This window comes from Podarcis cretensis (assembly GCF_951804945.1).
Source record: "Podarcis cretensis genome assembly, chromosome: 9".
NCBI classification, from domain to species: Eukaryota; Metazoa; Chordata; class Lepidosauria; order Squamata; family Lacertidae; genus Podarcis; species Podarcis cretensis.
The window spans coordinates 32,554,828-32,568,703 of NC_137178.1; the positions used below are offsets into that span (position 1 = coordinate 32,554,828).

The 13,876-nt window shown below is 42.3% G+C and overlaps 1 protein-coding gene across 10 annotated transcripts in view; it reads left to right on the plus strand.

Moving 5' to 3' along the window:
* The window catches only part of JADE1 (jade family PHD finger 1), a 167,601-nt gene that overhangs the window by 122,097 nt on the left and 31,628 nt on the right, over positions 1 to 13,876 (plus strand). For 9 of the 10 annotated variants that reach the window (XM_079989434.1, XM_079989433.1, XM_079989435.1 and 6 more), the window contains 2 exons: positions 7,783 to 7,865; positions 7,964 to 8,038. In XM_079989434.1, coding sequence (XP_079845560.1) covers positions 7,783 to 7,865; positions 7,964 to 8,038 — 158 coding nt within the window. The remainder of the gene's footprint in view (positions 1 to 7,782; positions 7,866 to 7,963; positions 8,039 to 13,876) is intronic. The other variant, XM_079989430.1, reaches the window with a different exon arrangement.

Genomic DNA, 13,876 nt, shown 5'->3' on the forward strand with positions numbered 1-13,876 from the left:
GTAAGGATCTTGTTAAGATTTGGTATAAGGAAACTCAGTAGTTAAATCATATTTTATTTTTCCGTTAGAACATGTGCATGTTATAGGACAAGTCAAAAAATACAATTGGCATGTTGAGGTTTGATACAAATAAATTCAGTAACAGGCTATCTTGTGCTTCTAATAGCTCTAACAATAACTGTTTAGTGACTAAAGCAAAACTTTGTGCATACATATAAAAAAGAAGTCCTTAACATTGAATATATTATCATTATATGATAATATATTTCAGTATGTCAATCTCTAGTAAATGGTACCTTGTACCATTGAATGGCACTGCAAAAACCAGTTACTGGCACTAAATAAAAATATAGAAACGTCAACTGTTTAAATCAAGGCCACCTCACATGCTGTTACACATAATTGTATAGACCTAGGTACTTGAAGTGTATAAAGCATTAAAGCTACTTTCTGTAAAAAAATATCACACTGTATGGCCAAGGGTATAGAATTGCTAAGAATAAGGTCACACCAAAATAGAAAAAAGGCTATTACATACAGTTGAAATACATACAAATTTAAATGTTCATCAAATTAAATGAATAGCATTTTTAAAACAAAAAAATAAAAAAATTATGTAGCTCACATTTCAGAACTGCCAATTATGAACGACACAATGTCCAGTAACGTAACTAGATTAAAAAAAACACATTATTCATTACTTACATTTGCAATATCACAGCTTGACTTATTATTTACTAGAATTTTTAAATGTGGGTTGTAAAACTGGTTTTTACATTAGAATTTACAGCTTGTGGAAAATATTCTCGAGAATATTCTCATTCTGGAGAATATTCTCACCTCACATCACTAGGCACGGGTTGAAAGTGCTGCACTAGTAAGTTCAAAATGCCGTAGATCCAACTTACCAGATCTGTCCTTACTGCAGTTTTAAATAACCAGTGCTGTTGTATGCATTCAGTTAGAACTGGAGGAGCCTATTCAGTGGGACTCCCCAGTAATGTAGGGCATAATCTTGGACACCACAGAACTTGCACTTGTAAGTTCTTTCGCAAGTGCTAATTTCCACATGTTTCTAAAAACTTTAAGGAGCAGGCAGTGAATGCATTCTGAAAGCCTCAGCTTGGGTCAGGGGTTTAGTGGCCAATAAGGATAAAAGATTGGTGATGGCAGTGAGTATCAAACAGGTGGAATGTTCCAGGAGCTATCGTGGGTGCTTTAAGGATAGATCCTTGAGTTTCTGCTTTTGATCTGATGACAGAGGACTGTCTTGTCCCTTCCAACACAAAGCACCCACTTTCTCACAGGTGAGACACAAAGTCTTAATCCCACAGGTGTGAAAGAGCCTATAGGGAGTACAATTGGGGGTTATCCTTTGCTTCTTTGGGTTCCAATGGTTGTTCTCACCATTGAAATCATACCACACTTTGGAAGATGCAGCCTTTCCAGTCATTACCAGTTTATGTTCCTATTCTTAGTAACCTTACTGTGATGGCAGGAGCTGATAGTCAGGGCAACAACATGGGCAAATTTACAGACTGTTGTCCTGCTCTTTAAGCAAACAAAACAAAACAAAACAAAACAAATCCTCTATATTGCTCAGCATGCTAATTTGGTTGTGTAAATGGGTCCTACCCATAGTAATAAGTTTTTTTCTTAGCTCTCTGTGCAGCTAACATTAGTTTCATCCAATCTGTCTCCTGAGTTTAGATCATTTGGGACTGAGGTTTTTCCGTTTAAAAAGAGAAAAATTGTATCTGTGATGAATCAGTGGTAGCAGTGGCATTTTGAAAAACGTTTTACTCCTCCAAACAAGTAAATTACTTATTCTCTATTTGTATAATTTATGTAGCTCTCAAAGGCATTAGATGTGGCTTAGCATAAATGAATGCTCATCTCCTGGGATGGAAGGTGCGATTTAAGCACAAAGTGTTCTGGGGCCCACCTGGCTGTTGAAGTCGGAAAGGGAAAAATGTAATGTAGTTTGGCTTTTGATTAGTGTTTTATGACCTAATTGTAAATAGGGGAACATAGACTGAGTCACTGAAGAGAGGTATTGACATTTGAGAATATTTTTCTATTCCGATATGATGCAGGCCTAAGTTAAACATCTTTCAAAAGGCAAATTACAATATGGAAAAGATTCCTCTAGTAAAACTCTTCAGTGTATTATGGGGGTTTGATTGAAATGCATTGGGAAGATTTGTTTGTTTTCTACTGATGTAACATTTTATTATTATGGCCTGGTGAAGAGGGTTTACAAGCTGTGCTGAATTTTTGATTCTTGGCCTCTTGCTGTTGAAAAACAATCCCAGACAACCTTTAACTTATAAATATTTTCCATATAATTACATGAATTCAAGTTTTTATTCTGTCAACTTGGGGCAAAGGCTTGCAAAGAAAAGGGAAGAAAGCCAACTATTTTTTGGTGGTGTCAGAAAACACCAAGAAGCTACTTTGCTTTTGCCTTTGTTTTTATCAAATGTGTATCTGATGCTTCCTCCAAGGAGGTCATGGTGATGAATAAAGGTTTGTTGCTTTAAATTTACTTAATGTTCAAAGCTAAGAGGTTGTGTCTGGTACTGTGCTGGTGGGATTCTGCTGGTACAGTAGGACTTCCCTCTCCTTCTCCACTGCATGCTCTCAGAGTCTACTCCAAAGTGTGCCCAATCCTCTGGAGCTGATTCTGAGGCTGGGCGGCTGAACACTGGAGGAGACAGAAGAAGCAAGTTCAGAACATAGTGAAATTCTATACAAAACGACTGAATAAACTAGAAATATATTCTTGTTACTGCAGTGGAAGTCTGTGTGTAGGCCACAGATCAGAATTACAGTGAGACAATATAAATAGCACATAGGAGGCATTGCAGTTCAGTGAAGAGAAAATGTGGTGGTGGGGGGAGTGGGGATCAACAAGGATAAGGTGGGGATCAACACTGTACTCTGACCCTCTCCCCTCTTGTTTGACAGCGCATCACATCACAATACTGTTGCTGAAGTTGAATAGGTCTGGGTTTGGTCTGAAGAGTACAAAGATGTATAAGATTTGAACTTGTTAATGACTGTGATAGTGTAATCTCTCCTATAAAGATAGAACCAGCCCTGTATTTAGGGCCCTCCAGCATTTGACAAGTGAAAACAGGTAGGTATTCTTGTTGAGTTAATTAAGCACTTGCCTCCTAGTGTGGTGGTTAATGAGTGAGCTGCTTCCAAAAGTAATCTGGTGGAATGCCTCACCCTTAAGATGTTTGGAAACTGTTAACTTCAAGGCATTCATTTTCATACAACATGTCTTAATGCAGGAGTCAGCAAACTTTTTCAGCCAGGGGCTGGTCCACTGTCCCTCAGACCTTGTGGGGGGCCGGACTATATTTTTTGGGGAGGAAATGAACAAATTCCTATGCCCCACAAATAGCCCAGAGATGCATTTTAAATAAAAGCACACATTCTACTCATGTAAAAACACAAGGCAGGCCCCACAAATAACCCAAAGATACATATTAAATAAAAGGACACATTCTACTCATGTAAAAACATGCTGTTTCCCAGACCGTCCGTGGGCCGGATTGAAAAGGCGATTGGGCTGGATCCGGCCCGGGCCTTAGTTTGCTTACACATGTCTTAATGCTTAAATATTGAGCTTTAGCATAGGATAATGGCAAAATCCCATGAGATGCTCCAGAGGGAGAAAGAAAGCTAGGCCTGTGTTTCAAAACTTCATAAACCCCAGCACAAAAATTACCTTCCTGATTTCTGACAGAACTGAAGATGGAACTTCTCTGGATATGTGCTGGGATTTGGGAACATAAGATATGCCGAAGTATCACACTTTCCATGCCTTCAGCATATGAGACAGTACCTCATATTTTTCCCAAGCTCTCAGTGTGTGGCTTGCAGTGGTTGCTTATGCCCATTGGGAATGGTAGAGTGGAAGGTAGGGAGGTCAACATGAGGTGGTGCCAGAGCAGTCAGTTACAGTGAGTATGAACAAAAATTACCTTCCTTTAAATTGCACTGGAAATCTTCCTTTGTCTGAGAGCCAGACTCTGCTTCTCCATCTCTCTCTTCATCTGGTTTCTCTGGGATCCCATACCTTGGAGCAGTGCTGTTTTCTAGAAAAAGAGGTGCTGGAACTTACCATGAACACCTCCCTCCCTTGTTCTCTTTTAATGACAATGGTGCCCACCTGAGAGGTGCAGGAACTGAAAAGAAGCCCTGCCTTGGAGACACTTTCACATCACATTCCTGCCACCTCCTCTTCCTGCTGAGAAGTCTCACAATTGTCTCTCAAACTACCCACAGATGGAAGTGCCACATTAGATGCAACCTTCCTTTGATTTTTTTAAAGCATTAAACAATGATGCATTAAAAATAGAAGTTCTTAATTGTGAAATCACCTTGTCTTTCAGAATCTGTCTGTGGGTAGGGAAAGGCCATAGGGGAAGAGCTGTAGCTCAGTGCTAGAGCATTTGCTTTGCATGCAGAAGGTCGCTGGTTCAATCCCTGGCATCTCCAGGTGCAGCCGGAAAAGAGCCTACCCTGAAATTCTGGAGAGCCATCTAGCCCAATGGTCTGACTCTGTATAAATCAGTTTCCTATGTTCCTAAAGGAACAAGTACAAATATCTGTTTTTAATTCGTATAGATGTGACTATAATATTACTTTCTTATTGAATTGCACATATGATGTTGACCATCTTTGGCATATTGGGTTAGCTGTAGAGCAGGAAGCTTTGCCTGTCTGTCTTGCCACAAACTCTTGGCATGCACTTTTGTTATTCATAGTTAACGTATTCTGGCTAAGAAAATGTAAACCAAGCTGTTGGATAAGTACAAAAGAAGGTATATAGGGATAAATTAAAATAGGAAGTGTGTACCTTTTCTGTTGTTGCTAGGATCTTGAAAATGTTGACCCATTTTCCTGGTTGCTTGTAGCAAGTCAGAATCTTATCCTGACAACCACATAGGGAAGTTTTTATAAATAGGAAAAGAGTGGGTTCCATTTCCTTTAAGGTGATCAATGAGCCACAAACATCTAATAAAGTTATATGTTAGCAGGCAGACTTAGTAGAGGGTTTTTTCTGGGTAAGTGTCATTTATGGATTAGTTGCAAGGTGGGGTTATCTTTTCTTGCCAGAATGATCAGATAAAGAATAGTGTTGTTGCTATACACTGCATTAGAGAAAGCTAATTGACCAGCAGATCTACCAGCAATGATAATGTCAGAAGATACCTTGTAAGACCCACTGGGTTGTATTCAGTGCCGTCCTTTCCCTTGCAGAAAGCTCTTTGATCCAGAAGGAAAGTGGAGAGGTGATTTTTGTGAATTCTCCTGCATCACTCTTCACCTTCCACACTGTTCCAGCTTTGGATACAATAGTGTACTTGATATAATCTGAAGACAATGCACCTGCAGTTATAGCTGTAATAAAGTAGAATACTAACTGTAATTTCTGGTGCTTTAATGCCATACATTCCATGTTGGATCCCTGTTTTTTTTTGGGAGGGGAGAGGGTGGTGGTTCAGAATTGCTTGTTTTGCAGGCAATTTTCTGCACAGAGTTTGCCTTCTGACTGTGACTTCATTGCGTGGGACTGGTGGGTGGATTGTCTGAGATTCCATGATCTTGGCAGGCTGAGAAGGAAGTCTGAAATAAGGTTTTATGATGATGGGCTGGCAGCTCAGACTGTTCTAACCACTTCCATTTTCTGCTCCAGCTGCATGGTTTCCCAACAAATTGTGCTGTTGGCAACTGTGCCCACTCTTGCTCAAACAGAGCCCAGAAAGAGTCTCGGCAGATGGAAATACCAGCACTGAGCAGGAGCAGCAGCTAGGCATTGCCTCTCTATGTTGGAAACTCTGTTGTGCTGTCTGATTTTGCAATGTAGAAGCATTGTATTTACAGTGGGGAAGACTATGCAGCCTCCAAGAGGGCTCAGGCTTTGAAGTGTCAATGAAATGATAGCAGCCTGGAGCTCTCCTGGGACACAGCTGGGTGCTCTGCAGCTGGTTTTACAACACTGTTCTGCATTATGCACTCTGTAGCTAATCTTACGCCACGCAGTGTAGCATATTGGTGGCTGGGCGTGCTCCCTGGGACACCGGATATGCTCTGGCAGCTCATGGAGACTTGCTCATTTTTAAAATGTCAAAATCTCTGTGTCTCTCTGTCTCTTTCCGCCTCACCTGTCTTTGGGGAAAATGTGTATACGCCAATATATGCAGAACACTTGGAACATATAATGGGCAGAGTGATGATACTCAACAATAGACATGTGTGCTGAATTGAGAAATATCATTTTATCCAAGTATTTAACTATTTTACACAAGCTTCCAGTATTTTGACTTCCTGATAATGAGTTTCCTTTTAACGTGGTGACTGTTGGACTTTGTGACCTAGTTTGCATTATCTTAGTGCTATGCAGATGATTTGTCTTAGCAGAGTTGGCAAATACCGTACGTAAGCGGACTTTTACAAAAAAAATCTTTTGAATGCCATGCTCTTCATCAGCACTGCTTGCTTGTTTGAATATTTTTTGAAATACAGTGGTACCTTGGGTTAAGTACTTAATTCGTTCTGCAGGTCTGTTCTTAACCTGAAACTGTTCTTAACCTGAAGCACCACTTTAGCTAATGCGGCCTCCTGCTGCTGCCACGCCGCCGGAGCACCATTTCTGTTCTTATCCTGAAGCAAAGTTCTTAACCTGAAGCACTGTTTCTGGGTTAGCTGAGTCTGTAACCTGAAGTGTATGTAACCTGAAGTGTATGTAACCCGAGGTACCACTGTATTTAGTTTTAATAAAGCAGTCTTTCCTGAAAACACTGAGAGGAAGGAAGGCATGAACCCACCTGAGGACACCATGATGCCAGGTGACAATTTCACAGGAAATAATTGGATGTGCCCATTTAGAGAGCACTTCTGATCCCCCCTTTCTTCCTTTGCATCCTGTCTTGAATTCAGTCTGGAGATGCAAATGAAGAATGTGAGCCCTGCTTGTGGCAGAAATGGACTCCATTTGGAATCTATGATTGGGAGCTTCTGAGATGAGTCGATCCCAGGGGGCTTGCATAGGGAGCCGAATAAAAGTAAAAGGGGGCCTACATAGGAGCATTTAGGAGTGTGCCCAAGCCCTGCCAATTGTTCCTTTGCAGCAGCAAGTCTGTAGGGCAGGTGGGCATGGCTGATGAAAAGTGACCTCATAGTTCAAATTAGGACCCCTGGAAGGCCTAAGTTTGGCCTAGGGGCCAAAGGTTCCTTGTGCCTGGCCCAAATTAAGCAACAAATATTGTCAACCCTTCCTGAACTATTTCCTTCTGTTTGCTTTTCTATCTACTGTCGGGAAGGACTGCAAACAAATTAAAATGAATGCAGTTCCTAACACAGTAAGAAAGTAACAAAGGTTGGTAATCGTAAGAACTGGATTCTTCTGCTTTTAAAAAGCACATTGCAGTGTTTACGTCATTACTCAATTTGAGACATGCCATTCTCCCCTTTATTTATTTCATGACATTTATTTCCCTCCTTTCTTCCAAGAAATTCAAGGCAGCAGCCATAGTTTTTCTTCCGTTATTAAACTCCCAGCCACCCTTTGATGATGTATGTGAGGCTGAGAGAGAGAGAGTGACTGGTCCAAGGCTACTCAGTACACCTCATACACTCTAACCAGAGTCCTGCCAGAGAAAAAATACAGGGTATAAATAAATTGATGATGATGATGATAGAGACCCCTTTGGGGCCAAAATAACCATTGTTCTCAGTTCCATGTTTCTTTTCCTTTTCTAGGCTTGTCAACCTGGTCCCAGCATTCTAGGTCTCAGCATCGAAGAAGTTCATGCTCTAAGCACGAAGATCGGAAACCATCAGAGGTATTCTCTTGATTAAATGCTCTTGCATCTTGCTGAAACACAGATGTGTCTCCTTTTCCTAATACTTCTTTTTCTTTCCTTTTTCTGCTCCGTCTCAGCTGGCACCCAACAACCTTTCTTCTGGCCAGGAGATCAGGGAGCTCAGCTGCTGCCACAGTCCCTGCCAGCATCAAGTTAGTTATTTAGCCGTGAATATTGGGTTAGTTTGGCACCAACCCAGCCTAGTTTTTTTTTTTAATAGTCCTTTTCCTTTTCCTTTTCAAAAAATATACCGGGGATTATGTTTTGGGTTTTTTTATTTGTGGTGAACAGTGAAAAATGTTTGCCTAGGAGTGTTTCCTTAGTTTCCTAACCATTACATGGCACTTAGTCCTTGTTCAGCAAAGCTGTCAAACCAGAAAATTTTGTCTCTTTGAGTGCGTCATCTGCATTGCTTTGAGAACAGATCAAAGGAGGAAATACAAATCAGTTTGAACTTTTCATGATGGATCACCAAGTGCAATCTGTGGCACGCCTTACAAATTGGCAGATGTCCTTTGAGCCAAATATGAGACTAGAAGAAAAGGGATATTCTTTGTAGGTTGAACTTCTTAAGAAGACTGTCTGGTTCATCATAATCAGATATCTTATATGTTCATGTTCGAGGTCTTGCCCTGGAAGGTTTCTAAATTCTTTATCCCTCGCTTGTTCATGCTCATGACTGTGGACAGTATAATCCTTTGGCCAAGTGAATTAATATGTATGGGTTGCCTCTTTTGTTCTGATGGTAGAAGCAATTCCATGCATGTATACTGGAGATGTAGAACCTTTTTGACACAGTGGACCAGATCTTTATTGCCCTCCCCCTCAGCCCATGGGCCAACTTTGACATGTGAGTGGAACCACCCACTTACATCATCTTACATCATGGTGAGGTCAGGTGGCTGAAAGATGGGCTTTCCTGCTTGCAGGGTGTGGGGAGGGGTCTGTTTCACCAGTGCATTCCTTACAAGGAACATGCTAGAAAGCAGCACCAAGCAGGATTGAAGTCTCTGCTCACTAGCTGATGAGCAGAGAGTTCATGCCTGCTCTCCATAGGGGGCTGCTTCACCAGCACATTCCCTGCAGGGAAAGTAGTTGGCAGCTGGATATGGTTTTGGGAAAATGGCCTTGTGGGCTAAAGATCTGCCTATGGGCTAGAGGTTTGCCAACCCATGATGTAAATGAATGTCTGCACAGGCCTGCTTCTTTCACTGAAATGAATAGGAAAGCAGTTGCTGATGAACCCCCCATGCTTATAATTAGATACTGGATGTGTGTGTTTTCCTGTATGTTTCCCATTTCAAAGTAGCTTTCTTTCTCCACCTCTACCTCTCTTTAGCATGTCTGTTTTTATATTAATTGAATTGGTACTGAATGATATTATGAATATTTTAATATTCTAACAGCAATATGTCAATTTCAAAGCTCCCTATATTTATTTAAAACATTTTACCTCTACCTTTACCTGAAAAGGCTCCCAGAGTGGCATATGTAAGATCATTAACAGTGAAGAATGCAGTCTGTGTCTTTAGGCTTATAATTCGAAAGACACTAAATGAAAGGGGAAAGAGATGAGGTGGGAAGAGGAAAGCAAGCAAACTCAGCACCAGTTCTTAAAGTTATATTTGAAGAACTGTGTGCCAGTCACTGGGTTGGAGGTCAGTAATTCTGCAATGCTGGATTTAGGCATGCGGTTTGCATCTGCAGAGCAGCAGGAATGGCATTGCGAGGCAGTGATTCTTGGAAATTATATCCCTGATGTTCCATTAAATCCTCCTTTGTTTTGTGGCCAGAGCAACTCATCACAAATGTTCAGCTCAGAGGCGTTCACGCCCTGTTTTTCTCTAGGCAGTTAAAATAAGGGTGTTTTTTTGTCTAAAATCTTGTCCCTGGCACAAGAGTAGGCCTGGGCAATATATCAATATATTGCTCAGGACCGGTATGTGGGGGGAGACCGTGATGACAGCTTCACTCAGTGGTATATCCCTGGTGAAACGGTCACCACTCATGAGTCCCTCTGCCTTCAATGCTCTGAGAGACAAACAAACTAGCTGGGAGCTGGAGGCAGAGGGACTCAAGCGGTGGCGGTTTCACCAGCAGTATACCACTGGTGAAACCACCATCGCACTCTGCCCTGGCAGAGGGAGAATCAAACTGAATTGGAGAGGTGCTGATACAGCTTGTTCCTTCCTTCACTTCTTTAAACTGCTTGGTTGAAGAGCGTGCTGCTGCCCGCACCTCAGCCCAGCAATTTTATGGAGCCCCTGACCCACCACTGGCTTGCACAAGTCAGCAGCGGGATGGGGACTCTATTAAAGTGCTCCCCCTCCCCAGCTGAGAGATCCCCGACCCCGCTCCTGCTTCTGCTCAGCTGCTCAGCTAGGGAGCACGAGTGGCAGGGGACTCAGGACTGACTCCACTGGGGGCAAGAGCTTTCCTACTCCCAGTGGCGTCTGGCCAAGGAGCTTAGGGCTTGCTCAGCTGGGGGCAGGTGCCTTACCGCCCCCTAGCTGAGCAGCAGGCTGGGGGCAGGTGCCTTACTGCCCCCCAGCTGAGCAGCAGGCTGGGGCCAGCTGTATTGGCCATGGCCTGTGAGGCGCTGGGGTGAGAGCTGGGCTGAGAGCTGTGGCAGTTTCACCCAGCATCTCTCTGGCTAGAGCCAATGCAGTTTTTTTCAACATCATAGTATATCGCCAAACCATGATGTTTTACTGGCGAAACACTGCAATGTTAAAAACCCAACATCATCCAGCCCTACTTTTGATACAGTGGTGCCTCGCAAGACGAAATTAATCCGTTCCGTGAGGCTCTTCGTATAGCGGTTTTTTCGTCTTGCGAAGCAAGCCCATTGACAGCTTAGCGGATTAGCGCTATTAGCCGCTTAGCGGCTTTTAGCGATCAGCTGTTAAGCGGCTTATCAGCAGATCAGCTGATAAGCGGCTTAGCGGCTTAGGAAAAGGGGGGAAAAGGGAAAAAACCCCGCAGGAACTCGCAAGACATTTTCGTCTTGCGAAGCAAGCCCATAGGGAAATTCGTTTTCCGAAGTGCCTCCAAAACGGGTTTTCCGTCTTGCGAGGCATTCGTCTTGCGGGGCACCACTGTATTTTGCAGCATTTTTAGAGTTCCTGCAATATTTTCCCCCCAAACACCACATTTCGTTAAATTCTTCTTTTCATCTGTTTTTGGTTTTGTTTCTCTTGAGCTCTTGAAAAATTACTATTTGGTAAAGAAAGGGTCTTAAAAATTCTGAAATCTCCCTCCCGCTCTCTATGCAGTTGTGGGTCACACCTTAGCTAAGGGTGATGCAGGCTTCTCTAAGGGGACAGACAGGAGCCGTTGGTATGTCAGGAGTGCCTTCTCAACCTTTTTCAACCTAAATGTAATATGCTTTCTATTTAGGCAAGAAGGTAGAGTCAATGTGTGGGTGACTCAGTAGCCTGTGCACCATCATTTGAGTTGAATTGATGGATGATAGTCGGACTCTATCGGACTCTGTGATATCTTTTTATATCCCTGTTTTAATCTGTCCAAATTCCAAACTAAATCTTTTTTTTTAAATCACCCTTCACTCCCTCTCTTTCCCTTTTGGTTACACCAAGGGTCATTTGAACAATGTTTAACTTTATACTTAGCAATTTGCAACTCTCTAGTCTGGTGGAAAACTCTAAAACGGCAAAATGTGGGAAGGCTAACGACATATAGTATAGTAAACCCAATTGGTGAATTGGGTGGTTCACGTGAAATATATTTTACATCACTGCCAGCAGTGTTTGGAAAATGCAGCAATCCTCAAATTATGTAGTCTTGGTCAGTCCCAGTAAAGCACTGAGATTAATACACGACAAGTGGTTTGAGGATTTCAGCCAGATAAACAATATTATTTTGTCATACACACACACACACACACAGAGAGAGAGAGAGAGAGAGAGAGAGAGAGAGAGATAAGCGTGTGGAGTGGTGCTGGCTGTGTGCCTTGCTGACTGCACTGGCCATAAACTGATGAGTCTTCAGACTATTTTAGAGGTCTTGCTGGTACTGCATGGACTGATTCAGGCACTCTGTTTGTAGCAAAGCCATCTGGGCTCGCTTCTTCCTCCCTCCTGCCCCAGCACCTTTAAAACTCCAGATAAATACCCTTCTGTTGGCATGTGGCAGTTAATATAGAGATTTGAAGATGAGGTGCTAAGCATGAATGATCCTTGTTACTTTGTAATAGCAGAAGCGCATTGAGAGATCTGGAAGGTGCTTAGGCATGCAAAGCCTTGCTCTTTTAAAGCCTGCCACTTCATGGTTTGTATTTTGCTGATGAGCAGCGACAAATCAGATTGCGTTGCACACAGGCAAGTGCTTTCCGCAAAGATGTATGGCTCTAACTCATGACACATGCTGGGTTAGGGACCCTTTCCCTGCTTGCTTGTGGCTGATAACTTCCTACAACTTCCCAAGATGTTTTACTAGTTTCAGAAATCATTCACGTTCAAAGCACAGTTTGAACCATAGCTACAAACAGTTGTAAATCTGGATGGCAGATGTTGCTTCAGGTGGTAAGCATTGGATAAATATTGGCTATGAACTTTCCTGGCTGATATTTTGGTTTAAACTGTGAGACCCAGCATATGTAGCATGTCCTCTGGTGGCCAGTTTGGTCTACAGCATTTTTTTTGTGGTGTTGATTCTTAAATGGATGTACATAGTTGTTCATCTGACATGCATTGTGACCTGCTCATATCCTGTATCCTCCTGAATTTCATTTTCATGGTGGCTGAGATTCTGCAGAGATGCTACTTCCATGATCACTGGTGCAGATTTATACTCTGCCTTATTATATCTGTTAGAATGGGTGCAAGGCTTGCTGTTACCAGCTGTGCCACATAGGAGTGAATTGAAATGCAACTGGTGATGTGATCTTAGGCTGTGACTTTTTTTACATGTTAGTCAACATCTGATAGGGTGTACTTTGTAGGAAGGTGCCTCCCCTTGAGTTCTACTCATAATGCCACTCATGTGTCTCACTGAGCATGTGCAAGGAGAGCAGGGTTGCTGTCGCTGGCCACCCCAAATGTCTTGCTGGCTCTGCTCCTCTAAACCTCTGTGCCTTTGGTGGAAGCTCTGAACAGGGAACCTATGTGTTTACAGCTGCTTATGTGAAGTGTTCAGGGCATTTCTGTGTGGGACCTTTGTTAGAACTGAAAATCAGAGTGTGCCTGCTTGATGTATTAAAGATTAGCTCTCACCACAAAAGGATGCATTAAAACAGCATAACTCCCATGCAAAATGGTTGTCTTAAAACCACCTTCAGAAATTATCTTTAGTAGGTAATAAGACCAAGAGTCTTGATACAAATGCATGCTGCTCCCATGCAAGTATTTTTGTTACAGCAACTGGCTCATAGGAGAAGCAGAGTTAGAGAGATTGGATCAAAAGAAGCCAATGTGATCCCTCCGTCAGATTCTGTTGCGGAAAGTGTATGATGGACAAATTCTAGACATATTTACTTTGCTGCTGTCTGCACTGCCTTCTGCCAGTCACATTGTATGTACATTCTGACCCTTAACAAAGTTGATGACTTTTGAGAAACTTTAACAGTATTTAATTAAGAATTCCCAAAATAATGGCTCTGTGGTTTGTAGAGATTCAAGGAGATGCTTTTTACTGATCTGCTCAATGGTCCATTTTGCCCAGTATTCTTTGCCCTGACTAGGGCTGGGCAATATCTGGATTTCAACATCACAATATACCAACAGCTAAACACCACAAAATATTGATATATCATGATATATACCTGCAGTGGCGGAGGGCCTTGCTGGGCCTCCCCGCGGTAGCAGAGGGTCCCACCATACCTCCCCGCAGCTGCAGAGGGCTTTGCTGAGGCTCCCCACGGTGGTGGAGGGCCTGAAGATGTAAGGAAGGAATAAAAATATTAAATAAACTTTCATATACTGTAATATAGTTTCAACTAATTTAAGAGTAGTTTAAGTGATTTACTAGTC